Source organism: Vespula vulgaris, chromosome 9 (assembly GCF_905475345.1).
Source record: "Vespula vulgaris chromosome 9, iyVesVulg1.1, whole genome shotgun sequence".
NCBI lineage: Eukaryota > Metazoa > Arthropoda > Insecta > Hymenoptera > Vespidae > Vespula > Vespula vulgaris.
The window spans coordinates 472,580-493,724 of NC_066594.1; the positions used below are offsets into that span (position 1 = coordinate 472,580).

Below are 21,145 nucleotides of genomic sequence, written 5' to 3' on the forward strand. Positions count from 1 at the left end.
TCGTTAACGATCACGATTCAAACGTCGATTCGTTCGTCGTTTTATACGTGTCCTCGTCGGTATTTAACTAAATCAATTTTCAGTATCGTACGCGATACTCTCTCCCCGTCTACTCTTCACCCGACCGACATTTTATTTTTTAATAAGAAAGGGGATGTTGGTATCAGCGGCAAGTTGGTAATGCTGAATACACTGATTGGCGGTAGTCGATTATCTTTCATTCTAGCAACGAGCCAATTATCGTGCTTTGTCGCTCATTGTTGTAAAAACTTATGGATCTGTTGTGCGGGACTGTTAGGAACGTAAGTAGATTACGCTGATTGGCCCGTTTAGCGATGCTTCGTTTCGTCATGTTTAATCGCTTTTTTCGCTATGCTAGTCATAATAAACCTATCGATTGCTTCACGTAACGGTAATATTTGTTTCTTAACGTGAAGCCGTTATGATCGACGACGAGATCAAATTATATTCGCACTTCGTGCTCCTCCTCACGTTCGATCTATCAATTATGTAAAGGAACGCAATCGATGATGTTGCTTCCTATTAAAATTCCTGAACTCGACGATGTACTTATGTATTTTTTAAAGGCTAATCGACGGTACTTTGTGTTTCTTCGATCATGACTCGTAATTTGATTTCTAATTTATAGTCTCCTCCGTACTCCATTTCGATTGTTATCTGGAGCCATATACTCGTTCGAAATAAAACTGTCTTTGATATATTTTAGAAAATATCTCGTCATTTTTATGAGTGTAAATTATAGAAACTATTGACATTTATTACCTAGTGGCCTGTCATCGCATATCCATTAAACGGTATTTACGGATACGTCGTGTACGTTGTAATGATTAGAAGCTTCAAAAGAGAAGTTTTAAAAAAATTTATTCCTCAATTACAAATGTATTAACATGAATAATCCTGATTTACCGTTGCCATAAAAAGATCTTATATAATATAGTAATATAATGGGTAAAACGTTTGAAAAGTTATTAAGGTATTTATTTAAGTACTGGATTTACAATTACTAATAAATCTATGTTTGATCAAAGTTTAAAGTCAGGTTTGCCGTCGTAAGTACATCCAGAAGTTTGTACGATTTGCGTGGCAGCCCAAATACCACACTTTATACATATTTCTATGTCTTTTCCTTGAATCAGTTGTGCCAAAAAGCCTAAATATATCAAATAAATTAGTACTGTATAAGACAGCGGTCGAACGTACGTACGAATTGTTAAATATCTATATTTGACGTAATCTACCTCCTACGAATGCATCCCCAGCACCGTTAGTGTCGACTACGTTTTCTTCCGGGATTCTTGTAGTAGGATATTCTGTCGCTACGTTGTCCTTGACTAAAAGGATTGGTCCAGAACCCTGTGTAATTATGACGATCCTGTTCCTCCTTTTATTTATCTTCTCCATACGAGATATCTTTAACGCTATCTCCTTCCTGTCCGTCGTCTTAAAATCGTGAACTTTCGCGAATACATCTGCCTCTGCTTCGTTACCAAACAAAATATCTACGTAAGGAAGAACATCTTCTAATGGTTTTTTAAAAAGATCGGGTATAAATGGAGCGCTCAGATTCATCATGAACATTTTATTGTTTTCATATGCATGTTTAGCCACCGTTTGAATTACTTCCGGATTAACGGTTAAGAAAAATCCCTGCAATATCAAAATGAAAGATCAAAGTTTTCTCGTGTATAACTAATAAAAGAAAACAACATAAGATTGCAAGATACGTAGAAAACGATCGTATACTTACAGAAATATAAATATATTCTGCGTTTTCTATAAGTTTCTTGTTTTCTGGTACTTCTATATGCGACGTCGAGAAACAATTCGCAGCTGCTAAATTGGCACATAAGGATCTTTCCTTTCCTGTGATAAGAACGGCACAAGTTCCGGTTGGTTCTTTATCCGTATATTGATAGCAAATATTTAAGCCGTTCGTGAGAGCTCTTTCTTCCAATATTTTTGAATACTTGTCATTACCTACGCAACCCATGTAACTGGCAACTTTTGATTTCTCCAAGAACCACTAAAAAAATATAGATGCCGACTATAATAACGAATCAATGTTGTTATAGAAAATTGCCCCTGTATTTATTTTCCACAGAATATGAAAGAAATATTAAATTGAATTTACTTGTGTCACTCGCATTGTATTCTGTACAGAACCACCAGCAATAAAATTGGCATTGTACAGATTGATTAACTCATCGTATAGAGATTTATGTTTCTCCTCCGCAAGAATAGCATCGTTGGCTTTTAAGTCATACTTCTCCAAAAAGTTTTTGTCTACTGTCGCAGATATGTCAAGCAGGGGATTTCCCATACCCAGAAGAAGACCTTCTCTGAAGCATTTGAGAAAATCTTTGGCACTTTCCGATACATTTTTCTATCGATCGCTTCATTCTCGGTCACTCGCAATATTTTCTGTCGAATTCACGATTTATGGATAAGGTATATGAAAACATAAGCGTCTGAACGAACACATTCTCCACATCGTGAACAAATAAAACAGCGATAGAGTTGTCACAAACAAAAACGATAACAAGAGATATAAAAAAGAATAAAGGAACAATATTAACGAATAAACCTACGTACTGGAATGGCTAGATGCGGCCCTGTCGATTACATAACCTATACACCGTTCCTCTTTCGGAACGTTATACGATCAAAGATTCGTGAACTGATTGGTCAGAGTGCGTGCTACACACCGTCGCTAGAGTAATCATCCGAATGGCGAGACAAGGAACGCGAAAACGGACGTTTCATCATCCCATGTAGAACGCGGTTTCGTTTCGTCTCGTTCGAAGTACACGAATGTTCGCAATTCGTCACGCGTGGACGAACTTAACCTCATCTCGACCGAAGGTTGAACGAAACATAACCTCTCTAAAACGATGTTCGGGCGATAACTTTTGTAATTACGAGTGACCGAGAAAATAAGAAAAAAAAGCAAAAAAAATATCGTACCGTAAATTTTCTGCCATTGGCGAAGTACACGATTTCTTACGGGAATAAATGGATTTCCGAAGACACACTGCGAGTGTACTGGCGACTGTGCGCCACCGATGATGTGTGTGTGTGTGTGTGTATGTGTGCGTGCGTGACTCGTCGGATAGCGTATCCTTACGTCAGAGCGCGTGGCTCAATGAAACGGATAACCGTTGTAAGCTAAATGTAGGTAGGCACAATCGTTTAAAAAAAGATGCTACTTCATGTCGGGGCCACGCGTTATCTTATGGTTCATCGGAGCTTGATAAAATTAGACGTAAAATCTTTTAAGGAGAAAGTTTTTCCATTGTCAATAAAAATCGTTATCAAATTCTTACTTTTTATCGACCTCGTTCTAAAATATTTATTGCGGATCTCGATCGTTTAAAATAATGTTGGAAGGGGAAGTATTTGAAATTCTTAAAATAACTACTTTGCCAGTAGTTATTTGAAATTATGTAATCATAACTTACGGAGAATTTTTATCTCGTGCGTTGTTTCTCGAATGATTTTCAATCTACTTCGCGTCCGAAGTATGACACAGTGTTTCATCTTGCGTAATTCAATCGACTATTAACGAAGAGGAAAAAATTTATGCGAGAATAGAATCTATCCGCTTATGTATCCCATTAATCCGTTATTTCGTAAAACGAATATATCGTATATAAAATTGTACTTTACCAATTTACATCACGTTTTTATTACGTCACGTTAAATGTTGCAATTTACAACATCAACGATTATTTGCGAGATAACGCTGCACACATCATCCGTCATGTGTTCCTTCGGTAATCTTGCATTTCAGTTTTATCATTTTCCAAATCGTGAAATAAAATTCAATATACTCAACTTTCACTTTCACAAATTTATTACAACTAATTTTCTTCATTTTTATCGTGATATCGATAAAAAGGGAATAGAGATTGGAGAATACAAGGAAGAGAAATCGGAAGTCTTTTTATAATATTCAATTGATTTTTATAATTTCTTAAGGCAACTATATGTCTAAGAAGAAAGAAAAAAAAAAGAAAGAAAAAACACTTAAATAAATGACATTCACGTTACGTTGATACAAGATAACTCGCGTTATCTTTTGAGTAATGATTATAAATTTCACTTTAGAATCTTATTTTCTTACCTGTCTACCTCTACTTACCACAAAATATATTTATTTAATTAATGCGATTTTTGTTTCGTCACGGTTGATCCAAAAAAAAAAGAGAAAAAAAAAATCGGAATAAAAAATGCTTTTAAAACATTCGTATCGATGAAACGCATTTTATCGCGTGTTTGTCAACACACGTATCAAAAATATCAACAACGCTTCGTAAGACTCGTGGAATCGAGGAAAACGGAGTAATTGGGAGAGAAACTGAATGGGGAAAAAGTTTAACAGTGTAAACGAGAGACAGAAAGAGAAAGAAAGAAAAAGAGAGAGAGAGAGAGAGAGAGAGAACGAGAAATGAAAAATAATATAAAAAAGAAATATTATTTTTATAATAACTATCTGTAGAAAACTTACAAATATTATATAAAGACAAATCTCATCGTTCCTACTTACGATACTTTCGTAGTTGGTATAAAAATAGAAGGATAAGAAAAAAAGTATAAATATCTATTATTAGGGAAGAGATGGAGATGAGTAAAGAGAGAGAGACGGAGGAAGGGAAGAATGGAGAGACAGAGAGAGAGGATTTGTTGAATGTCAAAAGGAAGATCAGTATTATTCTCGTTATCAGTCAATTTTTAGAATATACAGAGAGTCGTGCGCGTGTGCATGCATATATATATATATATATACATACATGCATATATATATACTCTCTCCCCTCCCTCTCTCTCTCTCTCTCTCTCTCTCTGTCGGTGTGTGCACCTGCGCTCGATGTGTCCAAGGTGAGCCATCTTACACGTAGTAGGGAGATTTTCGAGATATATTGCTCGCATTCGCTCTCTCTCTCTCTCTCTCTCTCTCTCTCTCTCTCTCTCGCTCTGTCTGTCTGTATGTCTGTCTCCGTGCCTTTTTCTCTGCTACTTTTGTCAAGGGAAAAAAAACCTCGATAGATTTCGAAAGATAAAAAAAATTATGATTATAAATTAATTGAAAAAGCGGGCGAAGATAATTAATATCCGTTTTGTTTTCTTGAAATATTATAGGTGTCGAAGAAGAGATATAGATAAATAGTTAGATAGAAATATGGATAGATAGACAGATGGATAAATAGACAGACAAAGACAGATATAGAAAAATAGATAGATAGATAGACAGATAGAGTTATAAAGTGAGAAAGAAAAGAAATAAAGAAGTAAGAAATGATACTGAGGCTGGTGGACTTGCCTTGGTACGACGTGATCTACAGGCACATCTTTATTCGACTGGATCTGCGGGACCTCTGTAACCTTCGATGCCTCTCCTCAACGGAGTACCGAGTCCTGGTCGACAATTACATCGCCACATGGGACACGTTGGACATCTCTTCGTACACGGATTTCGAGCCCAACTCCTTCGAAGTATAGTCCATAGGTGTTCGGTAGTAGCAGGGCTATCGAGTCCTACATCACACATCATATTACAATATGCATAATAGTTCGAAACATTCCCTTCTGGCGCGTCGTTCGCTATTTTTTGTTTTGTTTTTTGTTTCGTTTCGTTTTGTTTCGCTTCCCTTTTTTTTATGTATATACTTTTTATTATTTTTTGTTTTCGTTCATTTCGCTTCGTTTCGTAATTTGGCTTTTTTTAATTTTTTTTTATCTTATTTTTTTTTTTTTTTTTTACCGACGACGACACCCGACGACGATGGCGGCGAAGGCGAAGACGAAGGCGAAGCCGGCAAGAGACACGTTTTTTTCTCGTCACGCGCGTGAGGGGGTAGTAGCAGTGGTAGAAGTAGCGTGGTAGTAGTGGTATCAATACGTCCCGATCCTGCGGATGCTTTTTATTTATTTATTTATTTATTTATTTATTTATTGAGAGGACATCGATGGCCCGTCACACTCACGCGTGTATATACACGTATACAACGTATTTTTTATTTTTACTTTTTTTCTGTATGGGCATCCCGAATCTACATATCTCGATCCGATCCTATGCGATTCGCTTTCTTTCCGTTTGACTTTTTTTTTTATATATATATACATATAAATATATATATATATAATCCGAAATCCTCCGACGATTTGCTCGTATATTATATACGTATATAGGGAATAGATTTCGTTTATTTATTTATTTATTTTTTTTGCTTTTTTTTCTAATTCCGTCCGCTCACGCTCCGTGTCTCTATGCACACGCTACACATATGCATTTTTGATCTATATTTCGTTACTCTGTCAAGGAACTCGTAAAAGGCTGCAAGAGGTTGCGACGTGTCGACCTTAGTAATAGCTATTGGCTCGGAAGTTCTCATCTCGTCGACCTTCTCGGCGTACATCCCGGGCTCACGCATTTGGACTTGACCGGTTGCAACGGGCCGCAGATGCGCTGCGACTTTATCGAGATAACCAAATGTCGTAATCTCACGTCCGTAAGGCTAAGAGGCTGCGACTGGGTCACCGCAGATTTCCTATTGTCGTTAGTCCGGTACAACCGTAATCTTCGACGACTTGTATTAGCCGATTGTTATCAAATATCCGACGAGGCTGTGGAATCCATGTTCGAGTTTCTCACGACGTACGTACGAATAGAAGCGTAACAACGATACATTTAATAACGGATTAATCGTATCGAAAGCTCCAGGAACGATTATATATATATTATATGGATAATACATGTATACATACAGATACACACACACACACGCACACGCGCACACACACATATGTATATATTTATTATCCAATCACTAATATATATAACGAGTAATAATATACATATATTATCATCTCTTTCCAAAACGCTAGGCGTATAGAAACGAACGTTTGTTGCCGGCTAAACACCGAACTGTTACTAAAATTCATTGTCGTCAATGTTGCGTTATTGTTCTAGTTGTCGTCAAGTCGTCTCTATACGTCTCGTAGTTGTTCTTTGTTGTTTTTTTCTTTTTATCTCTTTTTTTTGTTTTCCTTATTGTTAACATATATACATTGTAGGTTATATAATATTAATTTACTACTGTCTCTCACACGAAAAGAAGCATGTGTCGAGACAAAAGGGGTTCTCACAACGAATAACTTTGCCGTGTATATCATTGTATACATGGCATATATATATTTATATATAAATATATACTTCATATATCGTAACTCTAAAAGCATTCGAAGAGACTAGGGGAAGAAAAAAAAATAATAATAATAAAAATTATTAATAATACTTTTTTTGGTTCGACGTATGCAAAATCAAAGTTTAAAGCTGCCTCCTTTCTTTTCTTTTCTTTTTTCTTTCTTTTCCATGCACAGATTGACCGATCTCAGCCTGGAGAAGACCGCCATTACGGACAAAAGTCTTCTGGCAATGATCGAACACGGTGTCACGGCGATCGAGTACCTCGACTTGCGTTACTGCCACGGAATCACCGATTACGGTCTGATGCTACTGAGACCGTTACGATCTATGAAAAAACTTTGGATCCTCGGTTGTCGTTCGATTACCGAACGTGGCCTCGCGAGCTTTCGCGAGCGTACGGATATTGATCTTCCTCAGAGACCGATCTGCGCGATTCGACCTCTGTCCTTGCAAGTATAATATTTTTTCCGGCTCGTTTCTCTTCCTTCTCTTCTTTCGCGTGTATTTTGGCCGTTAAGATCCTCCTTTTTCCAATGGACGCTGTGCTGCATTCTTTCGGCATCGCGTAACACCGCGCCAACCGTAATACATTTAAGTTTAAAGTAAAAAAAATATATATATATAAGTTAAACCGAGTCGGATACATCTTTGCAACGAGCAATCGCACGCTGGAGAAATATTGATATGACAAAAAAAAAAGTAAAATATTGTAATGGTCGTACAATTACTCGTTCAACTAAATATCGACGTTGCATCTGTCGATGCATTCACAATATGATGGATAACATAAATTTATCTTCAACTCCATATCGATCGATTTACTTCGATCGAAATTTTCGTTCTAATTAAGAAACAGAAGATTGTAGAAGAGAGAAAAAGCGAGGATCGCCAAGTAGAAATTCATAAAGAAATTGTAAAAATGAAGATAATGATAATAATGATAATAATAATAATAATATAATAATAATAGTAATAATAATAATAATGATAATAATAATAGGAATAAGAATAAGAATAATAACACTAATATTAACAATAATAATAATAAGAATAATAAGAATAATTAAGAATAATAATAAATAAGTAATAATGCTTCATTATGTCTAACATTTTTCTTCCTTGTTCTTTTCCAATTCGAAACTATTCTTTTGATGAAGCTCCTCCTCGACGAAGCCACCGAGAAGGTGGGGTGGTTCTGTGTTTTTCATATTTACAATAAATTACTTTAAAAAAATAAAAAAAAATAAAAATAAAAAAGAAAGAAAATAAAAAAAATTAAAAAAAATTAAAAAAAAAATAAAAAAAAAGAAGAAACGATATATTCTTCGCACGTTTTTATATATTTATTAAAATAAGAAGTTGAAAAACACAAATGGTATATGACTGTCATTTAGATATACAAACAATCGTTTAAGTCATGCATATCACGAGAGAAGTTGTAAAAGACAATTCGCTCGCTTTTCTCTTTAATATGTGATGCATATTATTACAAATAATTAGTATCCCACGTCCGTATATGCGTGAAGCGACTTATTCGCATTGTACGCTACCTCGTGCGCAACTACCTCATCTGCGGTGCCAATTGTTCTGAAAACATCAGGTCCATTCAACGAACGGTTTTACATAATACACGGATGGAATTATTTTTTGACCTTTAAAACTCTGCGTTAGGTTTCTCTGTTGATATTTTTAAATATTTAACGTTTTAAACATTGATACAACTTATTCAGGACGTTTCTACATGTTCAAGTTTCGAAATAAAATGTAACACAATACGTACACGAAATACTAAGCAATATTTTCTTTATAATATATATATATATATATATATATATATATATATAAACAGATACACGTCTATACGTATACAAAGACAATAACAAAAACGAACAAAAAATAATGATAATAAAAAAAGAATAGAGCCGTTCTTTATCTATATAGTAAAATCGTTAAGCGACTTGCGGTGTTCGTTTTATATACGATTGGGGCGGTGTTTCGCTGTGACGAGAAAGATAGAAAGATATAGAAAAAGAAAGATAGATAGAAAATTTTCTCGCGTATCGAGATTAAAGCGCGATAGTATAGCAACCAGAATAATTGCAACAAACGTAATAAAACTTATAGCTTACAATATCTTTTAGAAAGGCGCTATCTTATTGATCCATGATGTAACAGAAAAAAAAGAAAAAAAAATAAATAAAAGTAAAACACGTTTAGAACAGAACAGGACAGAGTAATGTGCACGACAGTCGGAAAAAATGTTACATAAAAGATTGGAAATTTTCTCGTGATAGACACGACGACCGTATTATTATCGTTGTTTGTGATACTGTTTCTTTTGTTCTTTGTTTGTTTGTTTTTTTTATTTTTTTAATTTTTTCTTCTTTTTAAAGAATTCGATTTATATGCAAGGCAAGAAGAGAATCGATAGAAACAAACATAGAGAAAGAAAGAAAGACGCAGCGAGGAGAAGAGAGAAATAAAGATAGAGAAAAATCGAGAACGCAATTTCGAGTAACTCGAACGCCCCACATTCGCTTTTTTCCCCCATACTCCTTGAAAGCAAAATTAATTCTTGAAACAGAAAGAAAAGAAAGGATTTCGCTTGGAATTTGTTTCGAGAAGTCGTTAATGATGCACGTCTCGAGAGACGTACTCTTCTTCGTTTTTTTTTTCCTTTTTACCTTTTTCATCCTTCTTGATTGATTTATTTATTCTTTCTCCCTCCCCTTTTAATAATTGGCATATCGCGAGAGGAGAAAAGTTGAGAGGAGCGTGTGCGTATTGTGTATAATATTTATATAAGTGTACGATGTCGTGTGTGTTTATAAAAACGAGAGAGATATTTTTAGGAGGGTGCAACTGAAAGAAAGCGAAGATAGATAGACAGTTCAATAGATAGATCAATAGATAGAAATAGATAGATAGTAAGATAGATAGGTATGTGTCTATATATATATATATGTATATATATACATATATGTATATATACACACATACGTATGTATTATATTATAATAAAGAGGCAATGTATGTGTTTAAGGTTAGCATAACGAAATACGCGCGTCTTCGGCCGATTTTCGAGCGAGCGCGGAAAGCAGCGCGCGAAAACGCAGGAAGCCAGCGAAGCGCGCGTTCGATCGAAAAAAACGGGTTCCAGACATGCGTGAAAATCGTTGTTAATTTTCATATATTCGTCGGAGCCGAGTCGAAAGGTTTTCGTTACGACCACATGTATTTTATGCGGCAGGGTCGGGGTGCGATGAGGGTATAAGGATGGGCTCGTCGAAATGATGGATAGGAAGGAGTAAACGGCAAAAATTGGTGATAGTAAGAGAAAGAGATAGAGATAGATAGATAGAAGAGATAGAGCTAGATAGAGATAGAGATAGAGAAAGAGAGAGAAAGAGAAAGAGAGAGAGAGAGAGAGAGAGAGAGAGAGAGAGAGAATTAAAGAACACGTAATGTCGTTTTTGTGAACTTCACAAATACATTGTTATTACATTATTTTTTATCCATTATTATTATTATTATGATTATCATTATTATAATTATTAATGAAAACACGGTTTCTTACAAAAAAAAAAGAAAAAAAGAAAAAAAAAATAATAATAGATCAAAGGAGAGAAGAAAAAAGACTTACACCAACGTATACATGCTCGAACGAAGGAAATGCTTGCTTGCTTATTTGTTGTGTTGATTTCTCTCTTTTATTTTGTTTGTCTGTTTGTTTAAATCCTTTTCCTTTTTTATAATAGATATAACGAGCGCAAATACGTGTGGTTAAACGCAATTGATCTTCATCAATAGATTGTTTTTTCCTTCTGTCTTATTTTTTTGTCATTCTTTCCTTTACTTTACTTTACTTTACTTTACGTCGATTAATCCTATTTATAATAAAATGGTTATGTTACTACACGCTAAATGTTCGCACGATCCAATTAAGATATCTCATACAGAATCGACGCATCTCTACGGAATTTATAGGTCCAACCGTAATCTCCGAGTCGTTAAACTAATTATTAGCGTAATCGTTTAACGTCATACTTCCCTCCCCCCACCTCGCCCGACGAAAATAAAAGGAAACTCATTCTGAAGGCTAGAAAGCACGTTTCTTACTCGTCTTTTTATTCATTTTTTTGTGTGTGTGCATATATGTATATATATATAAACATATATAAATATATATATAAATATAAATTATATATATATATATATAAATATGTATATATATATATTTTTCTTTTTAACACGTGTCGTCAAATTTTTATTATGAATTTGCGCATTCTAGTCCCCGAACGGCACTTTTTCCTAAAACATCGTGCATGGAATATTATCTCGAAGAACTATATCATATCTAGGATAATTTCTATTCACGTTAGATCGCTATGATAGATTAAAAAAAAGAAAACAATCAAAAAAATAAAAAAAAAAAATAAAAAAACCAGAAAAGCGAATCATCGAAGAAAACCGTTCGGCCACGATCGTCACACGCATACACGCATACACATACATACTCAACATTTAATCTTGTCTATACGTCATACAAAATTTTGCGCTTCTTTTCGTTCGATGCCAAATAACATCGTCAATATTATTATTATTATTATTATTGTTATGATTATTATTATTATTATTATTTTGTTTCTTTTTGTTTTATTAGCATCGCTAATATTCTTTGAACCGAACGACGGACCTGAGCGATGATAGGAAAAAAAGAAACCTTTTATTTCTAATAAATTACATAGATCACGATAAATCGCATAAAAAACGTTTTCTTTTGCCGCCGTAGAAACAGATGAAAAAAGAGATCTCACTTTTCCTTTGATAAGGAAAAAAAAAAAAAAAAAAAAAATAAGAAAAAGATAAAGAAAAAAGAAATTAGAAGGAAACGTAACGAACGATCGATTTGTGCATCGCATACACGAATTGTTCTAAAATCAAATCGACGTATCGCTGCGAAATTGAAATGAAAAATTTCCCAAAATGATGTATATATATATATATATAATATTATATATATATATATAATAAGAATATATATATGAACAATTGCCATATAATTCATTTTGACATTAACGCCATATATTTGAGCCGAAGGAGTGATACTTTTTCGAAGCGATATCCGAGAAAACGTTAGTAACAATGAGAAAAAAAAAAAAAGAAAAAGAATTTTTCTATCCATCGACGGTACAAACACAAAGACCACACGAGTGCGATGACAATATGGCGAAAATTTTCACGATCCCACAAAAAATCGTCCACTAAGCACACTCTTCTCACCTACTTTTTTTTTTCCTTTTTTTTTTTTAATTTTTTTCTAAGCTTTTTCTTTAAGTTATTTATTTATTTATTTTTTATCGCAAACACACATATACACGCACACGCATTCATAAACGCGCGTAAAAGATCGGTAATAACGACGTTTTGTTCCTAGTTTTTAGAGAGGGAAGAGAATCCGAACAAAAAAAAAAAAGATGAAAAAGTCCCTGCTGAAACATCGCGCTGATGAACGAACGGACGAACGAACGTACGTACGAACGAACGAACGAACGACCAAACGAACGAACGAACGAACGAATAATACAAGTTCAGATCACATAAAAATAGTCGCGATCGTTGAGAATCGCGTACGTGATGTATCGCAACGCACACAGGCCGATTAAATAAATAATATACACGCGTGGAAAGGGCGGTGAAATTTTCTTTTTGTAACTATGGTGGAAGAGTGGCGGATAAATAGTGCGTCGAATTTATAAATTTTTCGCTCGCTTAAATGATTCCGTCGAGGATAGTAACATTTTCCTGTAATTTCTGCTATTTTTTTTCTTTCTCTCTATCTAATCGTTCGTTATCGTTTCCCTACGATATATCGTAATAAACGATGAGCAATCCGACGGAGTAGTAATAATTATACGTGTGCTCTGATAAAAGAAACAGATGGATGTACTTGTATATATACACATATACAGTTTTATATATATATACATATCGGACGAGGAAGGGTAGCGGAGATTGTGATGGTGGTGGTAATGGTGTTGCTGTAGTAAGGCAAGAGGGAGATAAGATTTGGAAGGGCAGACTTATCAAGATGCATGGGGACCGTGAAATTTTCGTCTGAATTTTACTTCAGATATTCAGTTTTCCTTTTTTTTTGTTCAGTTTGTTGTTTATGACGATTAATTTATGCGCAGTTTTTTCGGTATACTATCGCAGACAAGGACATTCTTTGTCTATCATATTATTATTATTATTATTATTATTATTATTATTATTTCTCAGTGGATTCGGCGTTGCTTTCTTTCCGCTTATTGTATTTTCTTTTCTTTTTTTGTATACTTTGTTGTAGTAGTAGTTGTTGTTGTGGGTATTCTTTTTTTTCTTTTTTTTTTTTTTTCTTTTCGTCATTAGTTTATTTATTTAGAGTAATCTAATAATGGGCGCAATGCGGGTGACAGAATGTACTTGTTCTCATAGAGCGGTTGCGGCAGATCTTCGCGCGTGCAGATCGACAGACGGCCAAGAGTATCTCGGTCCCGAGGCTTCCTGCTAGCGATCAGACCCGACACACAGAGAGAGACGGACAGACCGACAGACCGATCCGAGCCCGACGCGACGATTTAGTATGGTGCGAACCGGCGCGACGGCGATGGCCCTCGTAATCCCGGTCTGGTAACCAAAATTAAGCCACGTCAGTCACACGAATTCGATTATTACGGTTAAAGCACGGGTCTTATAGTAGGGGCTTTGCTTTTTTTTTCTCTGGATGATTACTTTTTTTTTGCATATTGATAGATATAAGTATATAAATGGAGGAAAAACATTTGACAATAGCGATGAAAGAGTGATTGAGAGTGTGATAGAAAGAGAAAGAGAAAGAGAGAGAGAGAGAGAGAGAGAGAGAGAGAGTGAGATAGAATTAGATAGGAATGTGAAAAAAGATAAAGATCGAAGGAAAAGTACGATCAAAACAAAAAAAATAAATTAATTAATTAAATAAATAAATAAATAAATATATAAACAAATAACTGGTAGCAGCACGAAGAGTATGTTCTTCCTCGTTTTTCTCGCATGTATATCGTTCAATAATTTTTTCTATGTATGCATATATATATATTTTTATTATTATCTATACATTTTATATATATATATATATACATACACATACATATTATACATATAATACATACATTTTATATAAATATATATATATATATACATATTATATGTATAATGGATTTACGATATGATTAAACAGCGCGATTGCGAGTAGGAATTGAATATCTTTCATTTAAATAAAGCGCATCTCAAAACTATCGACCGCTCTTCTTTACGAAAGATCTTTCTTTCAGGTTGAAAAACGCTCTTTGTTTCTCCTGTTCTTTTTTCTTTTCTTTTTTTTTCTTTTTTTCTCTTTTTGGGAGTGGGATGCGAGAAAGTCAGAGAATAACGACGGCCTTTTTCTCTTTTCAGAAGCGACACAGGGCGGTGATACGACCGATCGATCAACAATTAGTAAGATACCATCATAATACGAAATTACATATTGGATTGTCTAATAGAAAGAGAAAGAGAAAGAGAAAGAGAAAGAGAGAAAAAAGTCTACGAGAACAAAACTATCATTTTTTTTCTTTTCTTTCCTATGCAACGAGATATCTCCTAAAACTTGAAAGCTCGCGAGAAAAACCTACAAACATTTATACAGTATACATATATCACTTTGTGTGCGTGTGTGTTGGTGTGTGTATATATATATAGCATAATATATATATATTTAAATATACGATATATACATATACACGTACATATATATACATACATGGTATATTTAGAAAAATAGATAAATTAAGAATCATTGATGGTCTAAGATCGGGGACAAGTTCGCCGAACGATGATCGTACCCCGCTTGAAGACTCTTCTTCTCTGTTTACTCTTCTTTTCTCTCCGTTCTTACGCGATGATGACGAAGGACAACGATGATGACACACATTCAAAGTCGACACTCTCGAACGAGCCTTATATACGGCAATGAGAAAGCAAAAAGAGATCTAATAAGATCGAGGTAGTGGTGGTGGTTTCAATAAATCCGAGAATTTCATTTTGAAAAATAAAAGATGCAACAGAATTTCCAAGAAATAAGAATATTCAGAATGGAAGGGGAGAGGGCATTGATAATTTGAATTCTTTCGACATATATATTACTAAGTGAACATTTTTTTTCTCATTAAAGTAAGAAAAATTAGTTTCAAAAAAGTTGGAAGTAAAGCAAGTTGGGATAAAAGAAAGAAGAGAGAGAAAGAGGGACAGAGAGAGAGAGAGAGAGAGAGAGAGAGAGAGAGAGAAAGTTTAAAAACGTACTGATATATACAAGAAGCAACGCTAAATACGGAACGGTGATCGTGACATAAAGGAGGGTGAAGTTTTGAAGGATTGGTGTTTAAACGAATCTAATTGATTTAATTTGGATACGAAAATATGAGAGAGAAAGAGAAAGAGAAAGAGAGAGAAAGATATATATACACACATACACACACACACTATGTATCTCGCATCTTCAGGCTGATTAACTTTTTTTCTTCTCTTTGGGAATATATTTTTTTTTTAAATTAGCCGGTGACACGTCTACTTACCTACGTTCTTCGAACGAATCTCGGCTGGTCTTCGTACATGCCTCTACTATAACAGCGTTTATAATAAATAATCGAATCTACCAATTGATCAAGATTCATCATCATCATCATCATCATCATCCTCATCATCATTATCATCATCATCGTCATCGTCATCATCATCCTCCTCATTATCATCATCATCATCCTTATCATCATCATCATCATCATCTTTATCATCATCATCATCACCACACTAATATGTATACCACACTCGTTCCCTTGTCCAAGGCTTAACTTTGTGAATTAGTCCCTGTACATTATGCAACGGGCACAGAAAAAGAACCACGCTCGCCGCCTAATATGACTGCTTTATTTCTTTAATTTTTTGTTTTCTTTTTTCTTCCTTTTTTTGAAGGAATGGACAGAGAAAGAGAGAGAAAAAGAGAGGAAGAGATTCCCAAGAAAAAGAAGTTTGGTATTACGAATAATGAAGAAGGGTTAGGAAGGATTTGAAATTTTTTGAAAATGCCACGACCACAACGAACCTAATAGGACGGATCGATGAATATAGAAGAAACCCCAAAGAAGATTCTATAAAACGTTCAACACCTTAAACAACTTCGCGTGTTTCTATGGATGTACAACGACACACTAATGTACAGTAAGGGGGAGGTGGGAGGATGTATCGAGAAGAGGGAAAGAAAAAAATAATATATCTAAAACGATCAAACTACACTAACAAAATGTCAAAGCTTGGCAAGAGGCCTTTGTAATAAAGAGAAAGAGAAAGAGAAAGAAAGAGAGAGAGAGAGAGAGAGAAAGAGAGAGAGAGAGAGAGAGAAGGGGGGAGAGAGAGAGGAATTAAGAAGGTCATTCGCAAATGAGAGAAACGCTAAACGTTTTTCTTGTTCACGTTTTTCATGAGACACGTTTCTTCTACTTGTGCTCTTTTCTTCTACACATTCAAAGAAAGCACTTAAAACTACTACTACTACACACAACACGCGCCTATGAAAATCGAAGGCAGACAAATGTAGAATTTCTATCCTCCTTTTCTTTTTTTTTTTTCTTTTTTTTAGGAAGTTTCTTTATTCAACACAATAAGAGTACAATTAAACGTTGTAGAAGAAATCAAATGATTTAATCAAGGCATAGGTAAGAAACTATGGTAACAAGAGACATGGGATTTCAACCAGTCATATAAGGCAGGCAGTGCGCGTTAGACTGGATTCTCTTTTAAACCCATGCGATTTGCAAGTATTCTTTCTTTTCGTTTCGTTCGTTCTTTTCGTATATGCTTTATATGCTTACAAACAATTAGAACGTAAGAGCCATTTGCAGCTCAGGCTGGGATAATGTAGGGTTGATTGGTAGGTAGGTAGGTAGGTAGGTAGGTAGGTTGGTTGGTTGATTGGTAAGGTAACGTGCAACAACAAACTCAATGTACGTCGGAAAATTGAGAAGTTTCAATCAATTCTGTTTCTATTTGAAAGTTTTGCGAATGGAAATTACATAGCATAAAAAGCTTTGAACGTCGTGAGTAGAAATCAGCCTCTTTAGGACACGTTAATGAGCTCTTAATTTCGTACACGTAAAATTATATATGTACACACATATATATATATGTATGTGTATATATGTATATATATGAATGTGTGTGCTTTGTATACATAACAATAATGAATTTAAACACGTCAAGTACAAGCATAAGTATCTAACCGGCCGGTTTCATGATCGTCTAAGCGAGTAAACTACGAAACGTTGGAATTATTACGATATGAACGTACGTAGCGTATCTTTGTGTCTAGAGCGAAAAATATTTTTCAACAAACAGAAACAGAAAGAAATGAAAATGTTACATTATAGGAGGAAAAAAAAAAGATTGCTTTATATCCTCATCTGTATCTAAATTAATATAACATGTATGAACTTAAATCTTTTTTCCTAAAATTAACAAAACAAACGTGTCTTAAATCGAACAAATTACGAACATTTAATTATGTTGTTTAGAATGAAAATCAAACGAAGAAAAAGAAGAAAAAAAAGAATAAGGAAAAGTAAAAAGAAAAAAAAATATATATATGTATATATATAATGAAATATCAAATAAAAACGTATAGGGAAACAAAGAAATAAAAGCAAGAGATTTCGGGCGAGTCTATGAAACTGGCCTGAAAAACAAATATCAGAAAATACCGACATACAAACTTACTCGTCCAATTTGTCCGCAGAGCTGGTTTCTACTTACGAGACGTTTCAAAGCAATTGACCGGCGCCGTTCCTGAAAATCGCGCCAGCCCTCTTTATATAATATTATAAAGATGTATATATATATACTTTTTGCTTGTGTTTTCTCATTTTTTGATCATTTTTTTTTTTGTTCTATCTACACAGTGTACGAGAGGAGAGACAGAGAGAAAGAAAGAGAGACAGAGAGAAAAAGAGAAAGAGAGAGAGAGAAAGAGAGAGAAAAAGAGAGAAAGAGAGAAAAAGAGAAAGAGAGAAAAAGAGAAAAAGAGAGAGAAAGTGAAAGAGAAAAAGACTGATAGTTCGTTAAAATCGAAGATCGCATATCCTGGCTCGCGGTAGGTAGTGCGATCAAGAAAACTAGTTCGCATTCCTTAGGAACGTTTCTTCATCCCAGGCCTCCGCGCCACTCCCGGTCGAGTGATGTACGTAATAGGGAGCGCTTGAAACACAAAGGATTTATGAGAGACATACAGGCCAATCTCGCAGTTAACGCCATGGATCAAGAGAGAGGCTATGAAATGGGACATCCCTAGAAGAGCAGTCGACATGTTCAAGGCATAATCAGTCGAGACCTCGCGATCGAATTCTTCATTTTGTGGAATAGAAGATATATACGAGAGAGAAATGTAGAAACGGCTGCGGTAATTTTACAACGCGCCAGCGACAAGAACGAGGTGTGACTACTCGCTAACAAAATGGTCAAAGACTTACTCTTGCATGACTTGAACGTTGGCCCGGGACTGTCTCTCTAGGGTTGCCCGCATTCATGGACAAAGATGGTACGCAGCCTGAGGTGCACTGAAATTTAGAATGTACAGAAACGTCCAAGCGTCATATAATAACATTTTTTACTACGGAGACGCTGCACTCATGTGGGCATCGGGTCGACAGTCGTTCTTATATAAAAATGCTACATTTGCTACCATAACTGAAGCGAGAGAAAAGAGATAGGTAGTATGCAATAATAGATAGAAAAGTGATCGTGCGTGAATTCCTAATATTGTTGTTGGATCGGCAAGGATTATAAGTGTTACGTGTATAATAAAATATAGAGAGACAAAGAGAACAGGAAGATTTCTTTTTTTTTTTTTTTTTTTTTTACAGCAAAATCAATGTCTAAAGTAGAAAAAGTGAGAAAAGAGATAGGCTTACGTTGTGACTTTTCGCGTTTACCCAGAAATGGGGAGAGGGAGGAGGTGGGGGGAGAGAGAGAGAGAGAATGATAGAAAGAGATAGATAGAGTTATATATATTAAAAAAAAAAAAAAAAAAAAAAAAACAGAGAAAGAGGGAGAGAGAAAGAGAAATAAACGCGAACGCGAAGCCCACCGAAAATAAAAGATAATATCGTCAACTTTTTATGAACGGCGAGGCAAAGAAAAAGAAAACAAAGTGAAGGTTCAAAGTATACAAGAATGAAAAAATGTAATGGAATAATAAAATGTCGACGAATCACCGAACCCCAATTCGCATGAGCTGTTAATCCAGCCTGGAACGTTCACAATGTTAAGTCGGACGAATGGGCTGTCGGTACTCCGGCTCTACTCACCTGAACCGGCCGTTGTTGCCACTCGGAGGGGGTGATCGTCGGCTGAACATGCCATAATCGTTGCCTCGGGAGAAGCCAGTGTCGCGCATGGATCCCATACCTAGAGGAGGCATAGGAGGCATTGGGTCTCGTCTTGGAGGTAGAGGTGGCATTGTCATTGGTGGAAAGTCTAGCCCGCACATGGAAGTTCCCATGTCACAGGGCCCTGTCATACCCGTAAACCGCCTCTCGTAGAGATCCCTGGTGTCGTCGAAGCCCCTCCTGTCATAGTAGCTTTCGTAGTCCTGTTTGCAGAAAGAAAATTCCAAAAAAAAAAAAAAAAAAAAAAAAAATTAAGGTTAAACTTCGAAGTGTACGAGGCTATACCAGGCTACATGCGGCTAGCCCTAGCCTTTCGAAGCAACGATGTCGCGATCGATTAACTCAAAATATACTTACTCCAAAGCGGCCACCACCCATTAGCCGGTCCCGAAGGAAAGGTGGTGGCGGCGGTGGAGGATACGGGTCACGTCCAAACATTCGGTCCCTGAATCCGTTCCTGTCCGGTCCTCCTCCCATTCCTCCTTTTGGACATTCCTTGGACCAATGGCCTCCGCGTCCGCATCGGTAGCATTGTTCTGGATCTCCCATTCCTGGCCTTTGTCGTACTCTGCTGGTGGAAATTTGAACCTTCATAGGTTGACCGTCCACGATTTGCCCATTAAGCTCCTTAATGGCGTCATTCACGTCACCTGTGGCTTCTAGATGGACGAATCCATAATTTCTCACTATGTCGCATTCTACGACAGTGCCATATTTGGCAAACAACTCGCGCACTTGAGGTGCTTTCGTGTTATCTGTGAGATTGCCAACAAAGATTTTGGTCGTAGGAGTGTTGGGTCCTTTACGACTCTTAGCAGCTTCGCATTTTATAGGCTGACCATGAACTATATGTCCATTCAAATTTTGTATTGCGTTTCTTCCTGCTTCTTCATTTTCCATATGCTAATAAACAAAGTAAAGAGGATTCAGGTTTACATAGATAAAACAAATTTAAATTTCTCGTATATCCAATCACTTACCACAAATCCATAATTCTTAACAACGTCACACTCTACGACCTTTCCATATTTCTCAAAAAGCGGCTTGATATCAGCATTCGATGTTTTATCAGCCAAGTTACCGATGAAAATTTTGAATGTACCAACGCTGCTAAAACCCGGCATTTTCGGCTCGTTTTAGAACCTATTAAAAAAAACATTTACTATATATAGAAAAAGTTATACAAAACATTACCAATTTTATATTATATTTAAGGAATGATCGTCGCTTTGGCAAAAAACAATTGACATTAATACCTTTCACGTAATCATAATCAAATACAAAAGAAAGATACAAAATCAAGTACACAAAGCGAAGTGAATCTTTTGATCAACAGAGAATCACATCTCGATCATATATTAATTAACTAAATTCACGTAAATTATCATTATAAGAATAGCACTTTACAAGATTAAATTTCTATTTT

The 21,145-nt window shown here is 35.4% G+C and overlaps 3 protein-coding genes across 4 annotated transcripts; 1 reads left to right on the forward strand and 2 right to left on the reverse strand.

The window, feature by feature from the left end:
• Window positions 1-165: 165 nt before the first annotated feature.
• LOC127066314 (F-box/LRR-repeat protein 15-like) lies at window positions 166-8,325 on the forward strand. 2 transcript variants are annotated; one of them, XM_050999875.1, is made up of 4 exons: window positions 166-302; window positions 5,161-5,514; window positions 6,342-6,676; window positions 7,402-8,325. In XM_050999875.1, the coding sequence occupies exons 2-4, from the start codon at window positions 5,317-5,319 to the stop codon at window positions 7,685-7,687; spliced, it is 819 nt and encodes a 272-aa protein (XP_050855832.1). In that variant the 5' UTR covers window positions 166-302; window positions 5,161-5,316; the 3' UTR covers window positions 7,688-8,325. The 2 variants fall into 2 exon arrangements, with proteins under 2 accessions (XP_050855832.1, XP_050855833.1); XM_050999876.1 differs by lacking the exon at window positions 5,161-5,514 and having other exon boundaries at window positions 215-302.
• Window positions 866-3,466, reverse strand: LOC127066312 (uncharacterized). The gene is made up of 5 exons (XM_050999874.1): window positions 2,986-3,466; window positions 2,153-2,360; window positions 1,769-2,044; window positions 1,260-1,668; window positions 866-1,171 (listed from the first exon to the last, which is right to left on the reverse strand). Exons 1-5 carry the CDS (start codon window positions 3,000-3,002, stop codon window positions 1,044-1,046), a joined length of 1,038 nt encoding a protein of 345 aa, XP_050855831.1. The 5' UTR covers window positions 3,003-3,466; the 3' UTR covers window positions 866-1,043.
• Window positions 8,326-12,515: 4,190 nt separating the features above from the next.
• Window positions 12,516-20,855, reverse strand: LOC127066319 (RNA-binding protein lark). The gene is given in 6 exon segments (XM_050999882.1): window positions 12,516-13,897; window positions 15,859-15,885; window positions 15,887-15,904; window positions 19,639-19,922; window positions 20,077-20,622; window positions 20,700-20,855. Coding segments are annotated over 6 exon segments (1,068 nt in total). The 5' UTR covers window positions 20,844-20,855; the 3' UTR covers window positions 12,516-13,848.
• Window positions 20,856-21,145: the final 290 nt, after the last annotated feature.